We start from the raw sequence: 17,661 nt of genomic DNA, 5'->3' as shown, positions 1-17,661 counted from the left end.
TAGGCTTGAGGATCTGAAAGTTGAACTGGACTGGGAATGTTTGGGCAATATAATCAAATTTATGTTTAAAAGGGCTGCTAAGGGCCAGCCAGTGGTTATTGTAGAAAATCTGAATGTTTATCTCCCAGGAATAATTTTGGTCAGTAAGCAACATTAATATAAGTTTTCAACATTTAAAGTCAATATATCAACTACTGCAGATAAAACTGAAGACAACTGTGTCTTCTGTAAACTTGCAATAAAGCAATGGATTAAATTCTGGGATTTAAATCTTCTGAATAGTGTTTCCTCTCTCAAAGTGATCCATAAGTAACGTGTTTATATGTCAGTCTGTTTTAGAATCCAGAATAAGTAGAAAGTCAAATAAAATTTATTATCACTGATAACTTTTTATGGAAACTCTATACCCTCAAAAATTTAAAATCTTAATTAAAAGTACAATGAAGACTTAATTTTAGAAGCAAATGAAGATAAGAATTGCCGTATCAGTGAACTCAATATTTGTCTCATGGTTCTCCTACCATTTTTGTACCCTAAAGGTTCAGATTTAGATGACATACCACCCTCAGAGCAGTGGACACTTGATGGGCTTCTTAATCTAGACCTAATCCACCTTGAAAATTTGCTCCGTCTCATCACTCAGAAGCCACTTTCACCTACCCCTAAATTCTCAGAAGAATCCTGAGTCATGAGCGAAATTCTAAAGAGCCAGTGAAGGATCTTTATAGGCTCAAGAGTCCTGGGGAGATACTCATTCTGTTTCTGAACTTCTTTGAGCATATCAGATCAGAAATATCTACGCCTTAATGAAGTCATGTCTTTCGCAATGACATGGATGGATCACCCTAAGTGAAATAATTCAGAAACAGAAAATCAAATATCACACGTTCTCACTCCTAAGTGAAAGCTAAACAATGGGTACACATGGACATACAGAGGGAAAGAACAGACTCCCGGGACTCCAAAAGGGAGAGGGTAGTAGGAGGGTGAAAGGTGGAAAATTACCTATTGACTATAATGGCCACTACTAAGGTGATGGGTACACTAGAAGCCATTATGCAACATGTCCATGTAACACACCTGCACATGTACCCCTGGAATCTATAAAAATGAACGTTTAAAAATGTAAACATTAAGCCTCCAAGGAATAAACTAAAGACAAATGGCCTCTACTCAAGGTTATCTCTCAAACTGTAGTGAAAAACAGAAAGGAAAAATTCCAGGTTAAAACAAAAAGCTGATCACAGGTGACTTTTTAAGTGGTATCATGAACTGTTCTTGTGGCTCAAGGTCTTACCTGGGTGTCTGTTTTAAGGAAATTCATAAAGTAAGACTGGAAAAGAGTAAGAAAACTTTGTAAAATGTCATGGAATCACTGTAAAATATGCCACTATTTGGCATTAGCCAAATAATGTACTCATGATACTTAATATTTTGTAAATTTCTATAGTATAGTTTAAATGGAAAAAAAATTCTAATTGTTGTTTTGCTTCCTGGACTCTTGCTTTTTGGAAAGTGTTTCACTGGAGATCAAACTGTACTGTTGCTGGGAAAATAAATATTTTAGTGACCAAGTTCTATGTGGCTTCAGTCAAAGCATCTCAATGTGTGGTGTGTATATCTACAAAGAGATAGATATACTATTATCAGTTTCTCAGACTATATTTTGAAATTGCCAGTTTCAAGCCTAGAATTACTTAAATGTCAAATTGAGTCATCCAATTTAAGTATTTTAGGCTCTTACAATCAGTATGAGAAATAAACTTGTATACAATTCCTCCAACTTCCAACAAAGGGATTCCTATAGTTAGAAAATATTTTTGTCTGCTATAAATTGTAATATAAAATCTAAAAATTCACCACATTCCAGCCTCAAACACGTTTGGAAAAAAAAATTATGTACATATAGAAGATAGACTTTGTTACTTTGTTCTAATATATTTTTAAAATATCATTATAAGAACAGAGTTCTGGAGCAGAAATATGCAATTCAACTTTATTGATTATGCCTAAGGCATAGGGAAATGAATTAAGCTAAGTGGAAGTATGGATGGTGGTAAACAAGATGAAACAGGGTGACAGAGAGTAATAAATACAGATAATTTTTTCATGGATCTTACAAACTAGTAAAAATGTGTAATTCTCACCTCAAATATGCTTTAGTCTAAGCTACCAAACACATTTAAATGGAGTAAGTAAAAGAAGATCAATTAACAGGATGTGAAGGGATTGTATAAATGTGAAAGGCTAGTAAGGCTGAAACTTTTTCTCCTCCAAATATTTCTGACATTTGTTGTATGCTTAAGAAAGGAGCATATATTTCTTCTAACAAACTTTACACAAGTAGTTCTTATGGATATATCCTTTCAAACATAAACCAAAGCCAAATAAAAGTAAATTTTTTCCTAATTTTTCTTATCAGAAAAGTTAACAATCCCCTATCTATATCTTAAATAAAATGATACAATTTCCAACACCTACTAATGGCTCTAAGATGTTCATAAAGTTAATTCTGCTTAATATTGGGATGAAACCTCTCCCAGCATAGCAGGATAAGGATCTATCCACCATGATTCAGAGAGCCCAAGGACATCTTCAAGTCTGTATTTTACCATACCACTCTCCTTATGTCCCTAGTACATTTTTTTAAAGAATTATGTTTTAGCTTCATAAGTGAACTACCCACCAACCAGAAATGCTTTTCCTCAACTTCTTTAATCTATAAAAATTTCATGCATACAACCTGATAAAATACATCAGAGTCAAGACATCCGATTTAAGTATTTTAGGCATATTTAATAAATAACTTCAGTAAATAGCACTGTAAAAAGTGAACTGTTAAAACTAAAGGCACTTAAAACAAGAATGTGACTAGTATGAAACAAGATGGGCAACTCAAATGGTGAGAAGTAAACATACAGTGGTCTGTTATGGCACTAATTCGAAGTAAGACTCGCATAGGTGAGAGCTGTTGCATAGCCACGGTATAACTTCACATGTTCATTAAAAAGGCAAATTGACCGCTAAAACTTCAAAGAAAAAGTACTCATAAAAAAAGTCTTACCCCAAAATTGCAAACAAATACATTAAAAGATTAGAAGAGGTGATAAAAAGCACCAGACATTAAACAAAATAAAAATAATAAAATAAATTCAACTCGAAAGGTCCCCATTCAACAAATACTTCACAAAGTATGGCCTGTATGTAAATAGTGCTAAATCAAGGACTTTTTAGCAGAAAATTGCTCGGTTCTTTTATCTAAGGCTTGAATTTGTAAAGTGAAGGCATAAAAGTTACCAAACATTAAGTAACTCTTAAAATGGCACACAGGTTTTAAAGCTATTGGTTTTTCCTTCCTAACTCTGAATTTTTCCCATGGCCTTTGTAGATCAACTATTTCAAACCTATTTTACACCAGCAACTCTCAACGTACTTGTCTTTCAGATATGTCATCAGTCATGTCTAACAGGCAAATAGCAAAATAACAGATTTAAAACAATCCTTAACTAGCTAGCAGGACATTTACTTTGGATTCTGCATAACTGCAAACTGACATATTTGTAAAGCTAAAGATCAGTTTTAATACATGATTAACAGAAACTCTCATCATGCTCATTACTTTAACTATTGCCCTTTCAATCGCTATAGAAATATCACTTAATCCAATAAGCTTGATTTCAATAGTCCAGGAAGAAAAGGTCAAAAAGGCACAATGTGACCTTAGCTGACAAGAATAAACATCCTGTCTCAAGTCTTTTGTCAGTCCCTGGCATGAATCACAACATTATTTTCAAAATAATAAAACATTTTTAAAATTATACATATTGTACATTTTCAAAACCTGCACATGAGTAAAACCATGGCAATATTGCCCTAAAGCTACCTAACTGTGACTATGGAAATTGCTACTTTGCATTCAGTGTTGTGGGATTTGCATGGGCAGTACTCATTTTCCCTCATACTTCGGATTGACCACAGTTGTCACGGCACTCTTATAAATAGGATTTTCACCCTAAAACAAAAAAAAGTGAGAAAAATTATCGGTTACTCTACTAAAATTATGTACAATAATTTTTATAAATCAAGACTAAAAGTTGCAATCATCTTAAGAAGTCATTTCTGTTTTATTTGTCCAGATATCACAGTTGTTTTAAAGGCATTAATAATGGCTTATGTAAAAATAGAAAATGGAAGCTTTGCTTTACAAGTCTAATGATGCCCCGTTATCTGGTGCTATTTCATTCTTGAGTCCCTCCTCCACTGGAGGCTTGATTTAAGAATGTTCTCCATGGCACAGAATGTGCTGTCATCGTGGATTCTCTCCTTTGAACTAGTTTGTAATGCCTGCCTTAAGGAAGCATGAATTCTGCTGCCCATCACTGCCTGATTCTCATCCCTTTATCGTGAACAGAAGGCGCCTGCTAATCAAAACGGGAATCCTTGGCTTTCACTGTTGGGAGGGAGGTGTGCTTCTGGGGTCTCCTACAGAAGTTACTAATTTAGAGAGTGAGGCTGTCATTGTGTCACGGACAGCACTGTGCCCCACCAAGTCACACTGCCAAATTTGCTTAGAATGTTAGATAATTACCATCCCTTATGAAATAACTTGTTATTCTTCAATATCATGTTGGTGAAATGTCTTATTGCAGTGCTATAATTTAGTAAACAGTACTGAAGTCAAGCCTAACAAGCAGGCCCCAAGCCATAAACACAAGAGATCTTTCAAGATCCAAAAATATACTGACAGTGATGTTTTAAGCAGAAAAAAACATATCACCGTATCACCCTTTTCCTTAAAAATTCTCTTACACTATAAGTGCTACATTTAAATACTTGCTATAGCATTCTTTTTTCTCCTGTTCTTATAAATTGAAAGCAGGCTTGAAAGCTAAGTAAGAAGTGTGACCAGATAACACTTTATCAGAGAAAATTACAGTGAGTACAAATCAAAAATACTTGTTAACTACGAGGGACATTTTTTTTAAGAAAAAATTAAGATTATGGAATGTTGTTCAGTTTTATATCTCACTATAGAACCAATTGCAGGTGATTTTTAAAAAAATATTTATAGAAAGCATCTAAAAACATTTTTGATCTAAAAGTAATTTTTGTTTTTAAATTTTATTCACACTTCATTGCAGACTGTATTTGGATCTGCCTTTTGGTGGCACAATTTCTGCCCTCAAGGAAGGTATAGTTTGGTGGGTGAGAGACATGAAAATAAGGCACTCTGATCAAGTTTACAATAGAGTTATGAACATAATCTGGGAATACTACAAGAAAAAAGTTATTAACTTTAAGAAGATTACGGAGATTTTCATTGTGAAATTGACTAGATAAATTATTGGTTGGTAAATAGCAATCTGTGCAAAGTCAAGGTGTAGGGAAAAGAATGGGACATTTAAGTAGAAATACATATAGTTCAGAAGTGTTTAGAGTTGGGGGGGGCAGGTGCAGTGGCTCATGCCTGTAATCCCAGAACTTTGAGAGGCCGAGGTGGGTGGATCACTTTTGGTTAGGAGTTTGAGATCAGCCTGGCCAACATGGTAAAACCCCATCTCTACTAAAAATACAAAAATTAGCTGGGTGTGGTGGCAGGTGCCTATAATCCCAGCTACTCGGGAAGCTGAGGTAGGGGAATCACTTGAACCCGGGAGGCGGAGACTGCAGTGACTGAGATCGCAGCACTGCACTCCAGACCGGGCAAAAGAGCAAGACTCCATCTCAAAAAAAAAAAAAAAAGAAAGAAAAGAAAAAAAGATAAAAAAAAGAGTTAAGGGGGCATATGATTTGAGGTGAGGAGACAAAGGAAGAACAGTCCTAGAAGCCTTGCTATGAAGTCTGAACTTCATCCTGTAGGTATCCCATACCAATGAGGGGAAAACATAGCATATAAAGGCTGGGTCCTGCCAGACACCAAATAAACTACTGTGATTTCAGCTCAGCAGCTCATGTGATACCAATCAGAACCAGACAACATACCTCAGCCCTCACTCCCCTCTCCTCAAAATACACCTTGACTGGTTGTTTCAGAAACATGGACAAACTTAGGATCCCTCAGAGACAGACAGCATATGATGTGGATGACAAAACTGTGTACGTCAAACTCTCAGCTCTAGTCCCAACTGAAGCTAATACACTATACAGTTGTGAGAGCAGACATTTCAAAATGGGGGTCAGGAAACTGGATTCTAGCAACTACTATCTTAAAAAGCCACAGTGCAAATAAATTACACTCCACATTCATATCCTATCTGATTTGAGGCTAAGTGCTACACATTCCTTCAAATATGTTGGGAAAATAAATTACCACCTAAGTTTCTTTAAAACAATATATTTGCTAAATCTAGTATTTAATACTCAAGAATTATAAGGGAAGGATAAAAAAGAAAACAAAAAATAAAGAGAAAAAGCCCTATACAGATGAGTCCAAAGTGTAATTTATATGGAAGAACTTACCTTTGGAGAAAAATCTGTCTTGTCATGTACACAAACATTTGTATTTATTATTTCAAAGTCCATTCAAACAAAAGTTTAACATGCAAGGTTAGAGGTAAAATTAAGCTCACTATCTGCATTAGGCATCATTTTAAATGAAGGGAAACTAAAATAATTCAGATTAGTTTCCATCATTCAGAGTGCAACACCACCCCCACCCCAACAAAACCCGCATCAAGAGAACAGGGTTATATTATGAAAGGAAGCCCTCAAGCTCAGTAAAATGTCATCTTTGTGCTCACTCTGGAATGGCTGACAGTGGTAGCTATAGAACCATCTCTACAATGCATTAAATACGTAATGCAGAACTGTGGGAGATTTGGGATCCACATTTAAACCTGCATAGCAGCAGATGAGGACAGACCATTTTTTTAACCCACTCCAACAGTTAGAAGCTGATAATGGGACATGTTCTTTTTAATGTTCCTACATGGTAGTCTTGTGCCAAAGTAATTAGTGCCTGCCCGTTATTTCAAAAATTTCAATGACATAATTGACTGGCAAACCTTGGTCCGTATCAGAAAAGTTTTTTTACAATCCATGATGTAATTTCTTGATGCTCATTCATTTATTTCAATTGTTAATTTCTACTTTTTCTTGAGAAAACATCTCTTAAAATAATCTGTAGCCATCAAATTGCCTGGACTTCAATAATGCATAGAGAAATTTTTACCAAACTTCTGCTTCTTGAATTACATAAAATGCTTATTTTAGCAACATTTTAGCCATATATACATTATAAACATTAGGTTTAAATAACATTTACTGATAATTTCCTTCAAAATACAATTAAAGGTACAGCAAGGGTGAAGATTTCACCTCAGTAGGACAGAAATTTTTTCTCTTGTGAGAAATAACCACATGAAATTGTCAACATTTGACTATTTTTGACCTACAACTAAAGAAAAGAATATATATTTTAAAAAAAAAAAAAAGCCTGGCAATGTCATTGGCTAATCAGTTTTCCTCTAAAAATGACTTTCTGTAAAGTACTAAGTGAGAACGAGAAAAATATGTAGTCTCAGACTAATACAAATATGTACCAACCTGCCCATATGTGAATTTGAATATAATTTTCTGCCATCAAATTTAACTTTAAAAAGTCTTACGGTCTACTTAGAAATAAAAATCTGACAAGTTAATGATTTCTAATGTTATCAGCACTTCCTATATCACTTGTAACTATTAAACATTCCTGTACTGTAGGCTCTTATTCATGATCAGTTTGTAAGCACACTCTCAATAGTCAAAAAGCACAATTACATCACTGGGTTCCATGTACTAAAGTGATTTCCCTAACGTCATGTTTGCCAACAGCAGCAGTGTTAACTCTGACAGAGTAACAACAAATTGTAAAAGGGCTGTAAATCTCTATAAAGAGTGATCTACCTCTTCCTAACCAGGTAACAGAGACTTCTGAAGATACATAACTGCTACCAAGTACAATGTCGTAGACAAGAACATGGACTCTGGAGCCCAACTGCCTGGGTTCAAATCTCAGCTCTCTGACTAACCAGCCATGGGAACTCGGTCAAGTTACATAACCCTTATGTGTCTCAGTTTTCTCATATGTAAAACATTCCTACAACTTTCACTATGAAGATTAAATATAGATTAAGTGTTCAGAATCATGCCAAGACACAATGATTTTTATGTAAGTATTACCAACACCATCTTTATCTGCACATTAAGGTAGGCAGTGAGAAAAGCAGAAATCTTCCAGGCCCTATTACAGTCAGTCAGTTGGGAAAGAGAAGAAGAGTTCTCAATCACCAGTCAGGAGAATTTAGTTCTAATCACAATTAACCTTTGTTATCAGAGTTTTAGGGGCTTGCATGATTTTATTAGAATATGCTGGAAGCATTTCATGAAAATTCAGATATGAACAATTACAAACTTATATTTGAAAATTAGAATTATTCTCACATACACACACAGACACACACACACATATACATAATATACATACATATATATGGTCTTCTGGCTTTTAATGAAATTTCAAGTTATATTCAAGAAATTGATCTCAAATCTTTTGAGAACCAATAATGATACTGTAGTTGCATACCATACAAATATCACAGTAGGTTACATTTTTCTATTTTGCAATTTGGATTTCATGATCAATTTTCACTATCCGACCCTAAAATTTACTCATAACAAATTTGTTATTTAAGGATAATACCGGTGAGGCACAGTGGCTCACACCTGTAATCCTAGCACTTTGGGAGACCGAGGCGGGCAGAGCACTGGAGGTCAGGAGTTCAAGGCCAGCCAAGCCAATGTCGTGAAACCCCATCTCCACTAAAAACAAAAAAACTAGCCTAGCATGGTGGCAGGCACCTGTAATCCCAGGTACTCGGGAGGCTGAGGCAGGAGAATTGCTGGAATCTGGAAGTCAGAGGTTGCAGTGAGCTGATATCACACCACTGCACTCCAGGCTGGGCGACAGAGAGAGACTGTCTCAAAATAAATAAATAAATAAATAAACAGAAAAAGAATAAAAGATAATAGGATAATATCATTCTAGGCACAGGACTGTTGTGAGGATTAGAGCTGACAGGCTGATTTCATATACTGGAGTGCATTTGCCAAATACAACCACCCCATACAAAACAGAGTACTGACTCCCTGTGACAGATGAGAGAAGTGAAGTGACTCAATGCTGTTCTACTTACTAAGTGAAAGAGGTGGGATTTGACCTGAGGTCTAACTGATTGCAAAGCACATTCTCTTTTCACTACAACATGGTTGCTGTTTCTATATCACATTACTTTTTTACAGTCTTTCTAAACGTGAAGTTAACATACAAAAAGAAAAGCCACAATAGCGATATTTAAAGCCTGACTTAAAAAAAGAACAGCAATAGTGATAAAGGACACACAGTGCAGTAAAAAAGATAAAAGCTCACATGCAAAGGCAGAAAGTGAAAGAAAATACGAACGGCAATTTAGAGACCAGCTTTACGTCCGTAGTTTGGATTCTTGAAATTATTAATAGGACTCTTGTAAATCGGATTTTCTTGCTAAAGTAAAAGAAATAGTTTCTAATGATTTCATCAGAAAAAAAGAAGACATTTATAGTGTTCAAACACTATAAAGGGATTTTTTTCTATTTCTACCCTTCTGAAATTTGTAATTTAAAAAATTGACAATTTTTAAAAACCCAAGCAAATTGTAGTAAAGTGCAACTAACTACAATTCATTTACAATTTAAAAATACTGAAGATTGTCATTGCTTTCTTAGATCAAAAGATGAATACACAAAGGCCAACATTTGGTTACCCCACCCTCTGACTCCATCTTTCAAAGCACTAAATGCTAACATAACCTTTCAGTCACTTAGGGCTTTTAAGATTTTTATAAGCCAAGGTTTACTGAGATACAATTTTCACAGAGGAACATACATCTTTTTAAAGTACATAGTTCTGTGAGTTTTCAAATACATACATCCACCCACAATCAAGATCATCCCAAGGAAGATTCCTTATGCCCCTCTGCGGTCAACACTTTCCCCCATTCCAGCTCCTAGCAACCACTGATTTTTGCCCCTGCAGTTTTGCTTTTCCAGAATGTCCTCTAAATGGAATCATACAGTATATAGCAGGGGTGTCCAATCTTTTGGCTTCCCTGGGCCACACTGGACCAAAAAAAAAAAAAAAAATTACAATTTCTAAGAAAGTTTACAAATTTGTGTTGGGGCCACAATCAAAGCTATTCTGGGCCGCATGTCCTGGTCGATGAGCTGTGAGTTGGACAAGCTTGGTATATAACCTTTTGAATCTGGCTTTCACTGAAGGTTTTTGTTTGTTTTTTTAAAGAAAGAAGCAGCTTTCCATTGAATAGCTTGCTACATAGATAACATTATTTAGGATTCTACTTCACATTAGATGAAAAGGTAGATTTAAGATGAAAATTATTAAAGAAATAAAAATACTGGCCACAGTAACCAGAATATACATGCTCATAATCAATGTTTTGTTTCAATGGGATATATTTAGGACGCTTTCTGTTTTTCACTAAATGCAAATTCCTCGAGTGAGAAACTTTTGGGGGAATAAAATACTTAAAAAGGACTTTAATAATCAGCCTGACAGCTAATAAGTAAGTATTAGGAGTATTACATTTACTTTATGAGCCACTTTGCTTTTTGGATGTTCTGTAACTTACCGTGTCCCATTTGGCATTCATTTTCTCCTTTTCGAATTTAGCAAACTCCCTTCTGTCATGAATTATCATTAAAAGCTTCCATATCAGCAGTAATGCAAGGCCAATAAGAACAATTCCAGCAACCACACCAGCTACAATTGGAATGATGTCTGGACCAGTGGGACACTCTGGAAAATAAGAAGGTAATAATGAGCACCACAAAGAGCTGGGCAGTGTCTTATATGAAACACACAGGAATAAACACCCAAGAGAGTGAACGCACACTATCTCAAAGAATCTATAAAACAGCTTTTAGAACTAACAAGTGAGTTTACAAGGTTGCAGGATACATGATCAATGAACAAAAATCACGTATTTTTCCATAGATATAATTTATTTCTACATATTGAAAATATAAATTTTTAAACAGTAATATTTACTACAGAATGAAAAAGCATGAAAAACTTACATATAAGTCCAACAAAATATATGCAAGATTTGCATGTTAAGAATTACTAAACACTGATAAAAAGAAATCTTTCAGACTGAATAAATGGAGAGATATTCCATGTGCAGAAGTTACAAAACCTAATACTGTTAAGACGTCAATTCTTCCCAATTTGATCTATACACTCAATGGTATCCCGCTCAAACTCCTGGCAGAACTTCTGTTGCAATCAGTAAGCCACTTCTAAAATTTACATGGAAGGCAGTGAACTAAGGAAGTGTCTCAAAAACACTTTTGTAAAAGAATAAAGTTGGAAGACCCTGCTTTCAGGGCTAGCTATAAAGAAAGCTACAAGACCATACGGTATAGCTAACGGACAGACACTCAGATACATGGAACAGAATACAGAGTCAGAAACAGGCCTACACATCTAAGGTAACCTGATGTTCAACAAAGGTGGAGAAAGGACAGTCTTTTCTCAACCAATGCCCCTAGAACAAGTGGACACTGATATGAAAAAAACTGAGCCTTTTGTCACACACTAAGAATAACTCAAAATGAGTTACAGATCTAAATGTGAAACCCCAGAAACTATAAAACTTCTACAAAAAAACAGAGGAGAAAAATCCTTACAATCTTGGGTTAGGCAGAGTTCTTAAAGACAATGTAAAAGCAAGAGCCACAGAAGAAAAACTTGGTAAACAGTACTTAATCAAAATTAAAACCTGTGGTGTTCAAAAGACACTTAAAAAAATGAAATGATAAGGAGACACAGGCTGGGAGACAATATTTGCAAAACACCTAGCTGATAATTCAAAACAGTACAGGACTCTTAAGAGTCTGGCAGCTTCTTACAAAGTTAAACATATGCTTACCATATGCTCCGAAATGCCATTCTTAGTATTTACCCAAGAGAAATGAAAGCTTATGTTCACATAAAAACATGTACACTGTGGTAGAAAATTCCAAAGAATCTACAAAAGCCTACTAGGAAAACTAAGATTAAAAAAAAAAAGTTTCGCCTCCAGAGAAGTTGAACAAATTCAACACTTTATATTAATATCTTTTTTTTTTTTTTTTTTTTTTTTTGAGACAGAGTCTCACTCTGTTGCCCAGGCTGGAGTGCAGTGGCGCAATCTCGGCTCACTGCAAGCTCCGCCTCCCGGGTTCACGCCATTCTCCTGCCTCAGCCTCTCCGAGTAGCTGGGACTACAGGCGCCCACCACAACGCCCGGCTAATTTTTTTGTATTTTTAGTAGAGACGGGGTTTCACCGTGGTCTCGATCTCCTGACCTCGTGATCCGCCCGCCTCGGCCTCCCAAAGTGCTGGGATTACAAGCGTGAGCCACCGCGCCCGGCTATATTAATATCTTTTAACAAATTATCTTTCCCAGTATTCAAGCTTAAATCAAGCTCTAATTTTAAAATCTTCAATCATAAAAAAACTCTTACTAAGCATTTGGTGTCAGGCATCATTCTAAGTGTCTTATACAAATCACTGTATTTAATCTTCAAACTCTCCATTTAGAAAACTTAAAAGTGGAACTCTCTTTTCCTTATTTCTTATACAGTTAATTAGATAATATTTTAAGCTTTGAGAGATGAAAAGTTTCCCAACTTGACCTAAAATATTCCAACTGGAGTCTGTTTCTGGATGTTAGGCCTAAATAAGCAGAAACAAGACATACAAGATATGAAAAGAATGTCTGCAATCATCGCATTTCTACCTGGATTCTCCACAACGTGAACCATGACCTCGTTGTTCCCATTCACTGAATACGTAAAATAGAACCAACAGTCGTCAACATCCTTCTCCTTACAATGGGACACAGGATCAGGTTGGACTGGCTGGGGTAATTTGTCCCGACTTTCTACCTTGGTAATGTTAAAATAGGAACATTCCTGTGTGCATGTGTCTTTCTTTTCTCCTTTATTGAAGGCTCTGCACTGAACACATTCTCTGTTACAAAAAACACAAATTATAAAATTTACATTTTATTATTTCAATAAATATTTGCTTAAACATATTTCCCATGCTAAACTCTTGTTACCAAATTGAACAAACAGCTATGAAGGAAGATTTGAGTAAATGAAGAGGAATATTACATTTATGGATAGAAAAATTATGTAAAAAGATGCTAATTTCCATAATAAAATTAAAGATTTATTACAGTTCAAATTAAAACCCTATTAAGAAATAAAAAATAGTAAAATAAATTAGCCCTATCACATATTAAATATGTAACATAAAATCATAATAATTTTTTTGTTGTGACGGAGTCTTGTTCTGTCATCCAGGCAGTGGCAGTGGTGTGACCTTGGCTCACTGTAACCTCTGCTTCCCGGGTTCAAGCAATTCTCGTGCCTCAGCCTCCCAAGTAGCTGAGATTACAGGCACACGCCACCATATCTGGCTAATTTTTGTATTTTTAGTAGAGATGGGGTTTCAGCACATTGGCCAGATTGGTCTCAAACTCCTGACCTTAAGTAATCCACCTGTCTCGGCCTTCCAAAGTGCTGGGATTACAGGTGTGAGCCACTGTGCTCGGCCAAAATCATAATAATTTCAATAATATGTTACTAGTATAATAATCCTTCAAGAGGAAAAATCTTTAATTTGGCTTAGTTTTGTCAAAAGATAGTAATTAAGAAGTTGGTAATGACAAATTAAATTAAATTAAATCTTAATTGCCAAAATAAAGGTTACCATGTAAATTCAATTATCTAGCACATTCAGATCAAAATAATAGTACAACTCTCACATGACACACTTCATACCATGTAATACATACTAGCTGCTGAGAAAGAACTTTTAGGAATTAAACAGTAGGCTTCCACATGGCAGGCATTTTATTTACAGTATATTTTAATATTGGCACTGTTCTGGTTCTAGTAACAATACAGGCTTAGGAGAGCCAAGAGGAAGTATCAACTATTTCAAGCAATTAGGAAATACTTACTTATGCTCAGCACAGACACCAAGGCAGGTCTGACACATCTCACATGTTTGCCCTTGAAACTTCGGATCTGTACACTTACAGACACCACACTCACAGATGCCCCGGCCATTGCAGATCTGTCCGTTGCTGGCTTCACAAGTACTAGTATCCAAAGAACAGTCACACGCACTGCCAGTGTAGTTGGGGTTGCACTCACACACACGACACTTGCAAACACCATTTCCTGCAATTAAGCATATCATTTCTCAAAATAATGGTAAAAATATACAATCACAGTATTGACTGAAAAGTAAAATAAGCAACAACACGTGAGAAAGTATACCTAGGGGCCGGAGTGACCCTCAAGCTACCCCTTTTCTACTTACGCACCAACTAAACCCAAGATTTTTTGTGGCATTAGATGGGATCACATCTTACAACCACTTCAGGCCCTTTACTTACCTCCACAGATTAAGCCATTGGATCTATCACAGTTGAAATTATCACACTCGCAGAACTTGCCAGAATAAATTTCATTTGTATTATCCCTCTTCCTACAAACACACTGTCCGCAGACGCACTCTCCATTGTTACTGCAGATTTCTGAACTGTTTTCTTTCCTGCAGTAAGCATCCATGTCTTCACTGTTAACTTCATCTGTGCTGCATTCACAATGTCTACCAACACGCCCTTCGTTGCACCTGAAGAAACATGCCAAAATTGCAATCACACAAAACAAAAACAATTTAAGAGGTTCCAAGATGGCTGAACAGGAACAGCTCAAATCTACAGCTCCCAGCATGAGCAACGCAGAAGACAGGTGATTTCTGCATTTCCAACTGAGGTACTGGGTTTGTCTCACTAGGGTTTGCTGGACAGTGGGTGCAGCCCATGGAGTGTGAGCCGAAGCAGGGCAGGGAATCACCTCACCCGGGAAGCTCAAGGGGTCAGGGAATTCCCTTTCCTAGCCAAGGGAAGCTGTGACAGACGGTACCTGGAAAATCGGGACACTCCCACACTAATACTGCGCTTTTCCAATGCTCTTAGAAAACAGCACACCAAGAGATTATATCCTGTGCCTGACTCGGAGGGTCCCATGCCCATGGAGCCTCGCTCACTGCTAGCACAGCAGTCTGAGATCGAACTGCAAGGTGGTTGGGGGTGGGGCATCCGCCATTGCTGAGGCTTGAGTAGGTAAACAAAGCAAAAAAAAGCTCAAACTGGGTGAAGCCCATTGCAGCTCAAGGAGGCCTGCCCGCCTCTGTAGACTCCACCTCTGAGGGCAGGGCATAGCTGAACAAAATGCAGCAGAAACTTCTGTAGACTTAAACGTCCATGTCTGACAGCTTTGAAGAGAGTAGTGGTTCTCCTGGCATGGAGTTTGAGATCTGAGAACGGACAGACTGCCTCCTCAAGTGGGTCCCTGACTTCGAGTAGCCTAACTGGGAGACACCTCCTAGTACAGGCCAACTGACACCTCATACAGCCGGGTGCCCCTCTGAGATGAGGCTTCCAGAGGAAGGATCAGGCAGCAACATTTGCCATTCTGTGATATTTGCTGTTCTGCAGCCTCCACTGGTGATACCCAGGCAAACAGGGTCTGGAATGGACCTCCAGCAAACTCCCAACAGACCTGCAGCTGAGAGTCCTGACTGTTAGAGCAAAACTGACAAACAGAAAGGACATCCACACCAAAACCCCATCTGTACGTCACCATCACCAAAGACCAAAGGTAGATAAAACCACAAAGATGGGGAGAAACCAGAGCAGAAAAGCTGAAAATTCTAAAAATCGAGCACCTCTTCTCCTCCAAAGGAATGAAGCTCCTTGCCAGCAACGGAACAAAGCTGGAAGGAGAATGACTTTGAGAAGTTGAGAGAAGAAGGCTTCAGATGATCAGTAATAACAAACTTCTCCGAGCTAAAGGAAGATGTTCGAACCCATAGCAAAGAAGCTAAAAACCTTCAAAAAAGATTAGACCAATGGCTAACTAGAATAAACAGCGTAGAGAAGACCTTAAATGACCTGATGGAACCAAACACCATGGCACGAGAACTACATGACGCATGCACAAGCTTCGGTAGCCGATTCGATCAAGTGGAAGAAAGGGTATCAGTGACTGAAGATCAAATGAATGAAATGAAGTTTAGAGAAAAAAAGAGTAAAAAGAAACGAACAGTCTCCAAGAAATATGGGACTATGTGAAAAGACCAAACCTACGTCTGATTGGTATACCTGAAAGTGACGGGGAGAATGGAACCAAGTTGGAAAACATTCTTTAGGATATTATCCAGGAGAACTTCCCCAATCAATTCAGGAAATACAGAGAACGCCACAAAGATACTACTTGAGAACAGCAACTCCAAGACACATAATTGTCAGATTCACCAAAGTTGAAATGAAGGAAAAAATGTTAAGGGCAACCAGAGAGAAACACCGGTTACCCACAAAGGGAAGCCCATCAGACTGACAGCAGATCTCTCAGCAGAAACCCTACAAGACAGAAGAGGGTGGGGGCCAATATTCAACATTCTTAAAGAAAAGAATTTTCAACCCAGAATTTCATATTCAGCTAAACCAAGCTTCATAAGTGAAGGAGAAATAAAATCCTTTAAGGACAAGCAAATGCTGAGAGATTCTGTCACCACTAGGCCTGCCTTACAAGAGCTCCTGAAGGAAACACTCAACATGGAAAGGAACAACTGGTACCAGCCACTGCAAAAACATGCCAAATTGAAAAGACCATCGATGCTAGGAAAAACTGCAACTAACAAACAAAATAACCAGCAAACATCATAATGACAGCATGCAACTCACACATAACAATATTAACCTTAAATGTAAATGGGCTAAACGCTCCAATTACAAGACAGAGACTGGCAAATCGGATAAATAGTCAAGACCCATCAGTGTGCTGTATTCAGGAGACCCATCTCACGTGCAGAGACAAACACAGGCTCAAAATTAAGGGATGGAGGAAGATCTACCAAGCAAATGGAAAACAAAAAAAGGCACGGGTTGCAATCTTTGTCTCTGAAAAAACAGACTTTAAACCAACAAACATCAAAAGGGACAAACAATGCAATTACTTAATGGTAAAGGGATGAATTCAAAAGGAAGAGCTGACTATCCTAAATATATATGCACCCAATACAGGAGCACCCAGATTCATAAAGCAAGTCCTTACAGACCTAGAAAGAGACTTAGACTCCCTTACAGACCTAGAAAGAGACTTAGACTGTCAACATTAGACAGATCAACGAGACAGAAAGTTAACAAGGATATCCAGGAACTGAACTCAGCTCTGAACCAAGCGGACCTAATAGACATCTACAGAAGTCTCTATCCCCAAACAACAGAAGATACATTCTTCTCAGCACCACATCGCACTTATTCCAAAATTGACTACATAGTTGGAAGTAAAGCTCTCCTCAGCAAATGTAAAAGAACAGAAATGATAACAAACTGTCTCTCAGACCACAGTGCAATCAAACTAGAACTCAGGATTAAGAAACTCACTGAAAACTGCTAAACTACATGGAAACTAAACAAACTGCTCCTGAATGACTACTAGATACATAACAAAATGAAGGCAGAAATAAAGATGTTCTTCGAAACCAATGAGAAC

The 17,661-nt window shown here is 37.1% G+C and overlaps 1 protein-coding gene across 4 annotated transcripts in view; it reads right to left on the bottom strand.

Moving 5' to 3' along the window:
- Nucleotides 1-2,775: 2,775 nt before the first annotated feature.
- ITGB1 (integrin subunit beta 1) overlaps nucleotides 2,776-17,661 on the bottom strand; it is a 60,495-nt gene continuing 45,609 nt past the window's right edge. For all 4 annotated transcript variants that reach the window (XM_058436559.1, XM_032143838.2, XM_058436558.1 and 1 more), the window contains exons 12-16: nucleotides 14,496-14,734; nucleotides 14,055-14,277; nucleotides 12,822-13,054; nucleotides 10,668-10,834; nucleotides 2,776-4,012 (exon numbers count right to left, since the gene is read on the bottom strand). In XM_058436559.1, coding sequence (XP_058292542.1) covers nucleotides 3,947-4,012; nucleotides 10,668-10,834; nucleotides 12,822-13,054; nucleotides 14,055-14,277; nucleotides 14,496-14,734 — 928 coding nt within the window. In that variant the 3' untranslated portion in view covers nucleotides 2,776-3,946. The remainder of the gene's footprint in view (nucleotides 4,013-10,667; nucleotides 10,835-12,821; nucleotides 13,055-14,054; nucleotides 14,278-14,495; nucleotides 14,735-17,661) is intronic.

Source organism: Hylobates moloch, unplaced genomic scaffold, assembly GCF_009828535.3.
Source record: "Hylobates moloch isolate HMO894 unplaced genomic scaffold, HMol_V3 SCAFFOLD_3, whole genome shotgun sequence".
NCBI lineage: Eukaryota > Metazoa > Chordata > Mammalia > Primates > Hylobatidae > Hylobates > Hylobates moloch.
The sequence above is the reverse complement of the archived record's forward strand: the minus strand, read 5'-3'. Positions and strand labels throughout refer to the sequence as shown.